Source organism: Carlito syrichta, unplaced genomic scaffold (genome assembly GCF_000164805.1).
Source record: "Carlito syrichta isolate Samal-C Ts95f unplaced genomic scaffold, Tarsius_syrichta-2.0.1 Scaffold314105, whole genome shotgun sequence".
In the NCBI taxonomy this organism is placed as follows: Eukaryota; Metazoa; Chordata; class Mammalia; order Primates; family Tarsiidae; genus Carlito; species Carlito syrichta.
The window spans coordinates 266,146-270,369 of NW_007258201.1; the positions used below are offsets into that span (position 1 = coordinate 266,146).

Sequence of the window (4,224 nt, forward strand, 5' to 3'; positions counted from 1 at the left end):
CGGGGCTGCCACAATGAGGGTCGCTCCTGCCAGCTTCTGCAACACAGCAACAAGAGCCAGCACGTCAGGAGGGCAGCATACTCCAGACTTCGATTACACACACACACCGCTACTCATTTGGAGACGGCAAGTCAAGATGACAAAAACCTAAGTGAATATTTATTTAAATAATTTAAAATTAAAATTGAAAAAATTTAAATACATGCAAAAATGACAAGTAATCCCAGAAATACAGTCAACAAGAAAAACAGATAATTGCCCTCCTCATAAATGGTGTGAGAACTTTTCTAGTATCAGCCTAGCCAACAATAATCCGACCATGGTGCTATAAAAAGAGACACAGTCTGAGATGGTGGCACTAGAAGGTGTTCAAGTAGCTATGGTGTCAAGGACACTACTTCCACTGAAAACACAAGCCAGCATTTAACGGGCACTACGTACCCCACAAGGTAGACATTAATTAATGTGTTGTGACCCCCAATTTACAGATGCCAGGGAAGAGGAGAAGCTGGTATTTACATTCGGATTACCGAGAGTACAAATCACTTTAGCACAGAAGGCTTCTTACAATGGAAGACTTCCTTAAAAACAACAGCAGAACCAAAAACCTTTTAAAAATTTGGCCCATTTAAAAATTTTATTTAATGGTGAAATAGCGTAAGGAATCTTACTAAATGTTTCCCGTTTTAAAAAATTTATTTACTTTTTAAACTGACAAATAAAAATTGTACAAATTTGTACTGTACAACATGATGTTTCGAAATATGTATACCCTGTGGAATGGCTAATTAACTGTGCATCATCTCATATACTTATCATTTATTTGTGGTGAGAACACTTAAAATCTGCTCTTACCAGCTTTCAGGTATATTATACGTTGTGTAGTGACTGTAGTCCCGAGCTATACAATGCTCTCTTCAATTTACTCCTCCTAACGGAAACTTTTGTACCTGCTGACCAACATCTCCACACTCCTCCTCCTCCCAACCAAATGCTTCAGCTCCCCTCCAAGAAGAGTGAAGCAGGTGGTCAGCTGGGCAGCAGAAAGTACACTTGGCAGGGAAATGCACCCTTCAAGGGGCTGCCACTGATAATTTCTACACTCTGCCGGACAGGTGGTTCATGCCTGGAATCCTAGCACTTTGGGAGGCAGAGGTGAGAGGACTGCCTGAACCCAGGCAACTTGGTGAGACCGCATCTCTACAATAAATCCAAAAATTAGCCGGGCATGGTGGTGCACACCTGTAGTTTCAACTACTCGAAAGGCTGAAGTGGGAGGATCACCTGAGCCTTGCAGGTCAAGGCTGCAGTGGCCATGAGAGTGCCCTAGGCGGGTCGCGAACCCGCGGGCTCAGGTAATCCACTCACCTCAGCCTCCCAAAGGCGCGGGATTACAGGCTGAGCCACCGAGCCGGCTTAGCCCTTTACTTTGATTCCTTGGGTGCAGAATTGCTAAATCAGTCTCCTCCCTCCGTCCCCACTTTACTCCCTTCCTCCTTCCCTCCCTCTCCTCCTCCTCCTCCTCTCTTTCTTTCTCACACACACACTTTTGAAAGAAAACTAAGCAAACCCTCTCTTTTCCTAGTTCCCTAACCTGAAGAATCAAAGCAGAAGTGTAGGTTCTTCTTTTTTATGTAATGGAGGTCATAGTCTCCTCAAATTTTCAAGTTCTAGGCAGGCATTTCCAACTCTAGACAGGCATATCCTTCCTCGAGGGCACACAGTTCTTCTGTTAAGTAAGCCTTAAATCAGAAATGGATTCCGAACTACTTCTATTGCCTATAATATAAACAGTTTCTTGTTATTAATTTCTTTCCAGTAACCCTGATTTTTTTTTCTTCACATATTTCAGAAAATGTTAATGCTAATTTAGGAACTGTGAAGGTAGTAGTATGCCAGCCAGCTTCTTTCTACCTTAGTTTGGGCCTAGGAATCTATAGGCAGGTCCCTGCTGGCATTCTATAGGCTACGGTTGGAATTTCGTTTGAACCTCCTTGATTTGTATTATTTTGTAGCTAGTTTTGTGGTACCTGACAGCACTCCGAAGACCTGGCAACCTAGAAAAATGTAAAACTCTCTAACCCTATTACAGGAAAGTCTTTCTTCCTCCTCTGTGTATCAAAATATGATCATGGAAATCATGGCTCTAACAATAAAAAAGACCAGAAAGTCTCAAGAGAGAGAGAGAGAGAGAGAGAGATCTGTGTGGCTTTCATCAGCCCACCTTGGATCACAAATATAGTCTGTATGCTTTTTGATGGTTGTACTCTTCAGAATACTGTTTTGGGGAAGAGCTGTTTTAATTTTCTATTTTAATAATCTAGCCTAAAATGTGAAGGAAGAGCTATTTACATTTTCCATAGCTAGACCGACCATGCATCCTGGTTTAACCAGAGAAGTCCCTAATTCAGCAAAATTATTGCTAACATTCCCTTTCATTTTCAGAAGTGCCTTGTTTAGATGACCCTGTACAAGAACCAAGCAAATCAATGTTTGAAAAAATGAAATTTGGACAAGGTAAAAAAAAGGAAAGAAAACTCTTCAATTTCATTTACTCTTCTAAAAAGTGTTTAGATTTTGTTGTACAAGTTGGTAAAATAGATGATGAAATCTTATGCATGCCATTCTATGCTACAAATGATTGCTTTTGTCTTGTTTTATTTCCTGATAGACCCAGAAAGCCTTTTGAGTTCGGAGTGACTCATATGGGTTCTTGCTGCTTCTTATATTCGTCAGTACTGGCACACCTTAGCTTCCCAGTACATGCTCCCTGGGCGATATTTATTGAATAAGTGGATGAATGAATGCATGAACGAAAGCCTGAATATTATGCAAAGGGCTTCTGTTCTAAAGCTGAATTTACTTTGATTGTGTAGATAGATGGAGATGCCTAGACCTTCCGGGTATGAGGGAATTGTGGTGAATTCAACAAATGGTAAATGGGTTTTGGTTAGTGTATGTATTCTTCTTTATCTGAATTTGCAGTTTCTAACTGCGACATAAAAGAGTAATAGCCCTCCCCATTTTCTCAGCCAGAAATTAAAAAGAGAACTCTTCCTTTCCTGCTCCCTCCATGTGACAAATCATAAAGAAACCTGTTTGCTCTTGTTCATCAGGATTTCCTAAACTTAACTAGATGATATCTATTAACATTCCACAGAACAAATAGGAGCCTCAAAAATCCAGCTTATTTACATATCATTTTGGATTGTGATGTCAAGAAAATCCTAAATAATGAAGAAAAATGATAAATATGTTTAATCTTGCCATCTTAAGGCTTTCATCATTGAATCAGAGATGATGGAAGGGCTTTATTCTAAATTCTACACAAAAACTAATTAATTTGGTAACTCAAGTCAGTGTATTGGTAGACTTCAGAGTGTTAAAATGCGTTAACACATTGGAGGGTATGTGTTGTTTCTAATTAAGAACTGTAAACAAAAACCACAAACCTTTAAAAACAAAACTTTGTTGATGAAACCCCTGGTACATCCATTATCTCTAAAGTTCTTTTACATATTAAAATAGAGTCTATGTGCATTTTCCCCTGAAATTTCACAACTTTCTTTTAAATCTCTCTTCTTTTTTGCCTACTTGGCTATAGTTTCTTTTCTGTGTTATTGAGGTAATCCTCACTGATATTTTAGTGTAAACCAAAAGGGATAAAAGGTGATCATTCCCAAATTTCTGCATAACTTGTGATCATTATGTATGGACATAATGACATATTTTTAACACTTATTTTTTAAATTATGTGTTGATAAGTCACATTTTGTTATTTACCTGAAAAGCCAATGTTATGTTCGCTGTCACCCTAGTACCAAGACACTCAAAACACATTAAATGAAGTATATTCATCTAAAGGAAAAAAGTTATCACCTAAACCCTTTCTTTTCCATGCCATCATTTAGTGCACACTAGTTATATTTTCTTTCATAGGACTTTACATCATTTGTTTATTTGAAAATAGAACTTGCTTTTCCAGGAATAACGGGCCCTTTTTTTTTTTTTTTTTTTTTAATAACACGGTCCTTGACTGACTCATAGTCTGTTGTAAATAAATGACTTTGACTTCATTTCAATGCTGTTACTGTGTTTCATTTCTCTGTGAAAGTATATATAATCAAGTACAAAAATTCAGAGGTGCTTCTGTTTTATGTGGTTAAGAACTTTTTTTTTTTTTTTTTGTGAGTTGGAGTCTCACTCTGTCGCCCAGACTGGAGT

At 38.3% G+C, this 4,224-nt stretch overlaps 1 protein-coding gene across 1 annotated transcript in view; it reads left to right on the plus strand.

Moving 5' to 3' along the window:
• ANKRD31 (ankyrin repeat domain 31) overlaps positions 1-4,224 on the plus strand; it is a 135,911-nt gene that overhangs the window by 120,145 nt on the left and 11,542 nt on the right. The window contains exon 23 of the mRNA XM_008071045.1: positions 2,446-2,517. Coding sequence (XP_008069236.1) covers positions 2,446-2,517 — 72 coding nt within the window. The remainder of the gene's footprint in view (positions 1-2,445; positions 2,518-4,224) is intronic.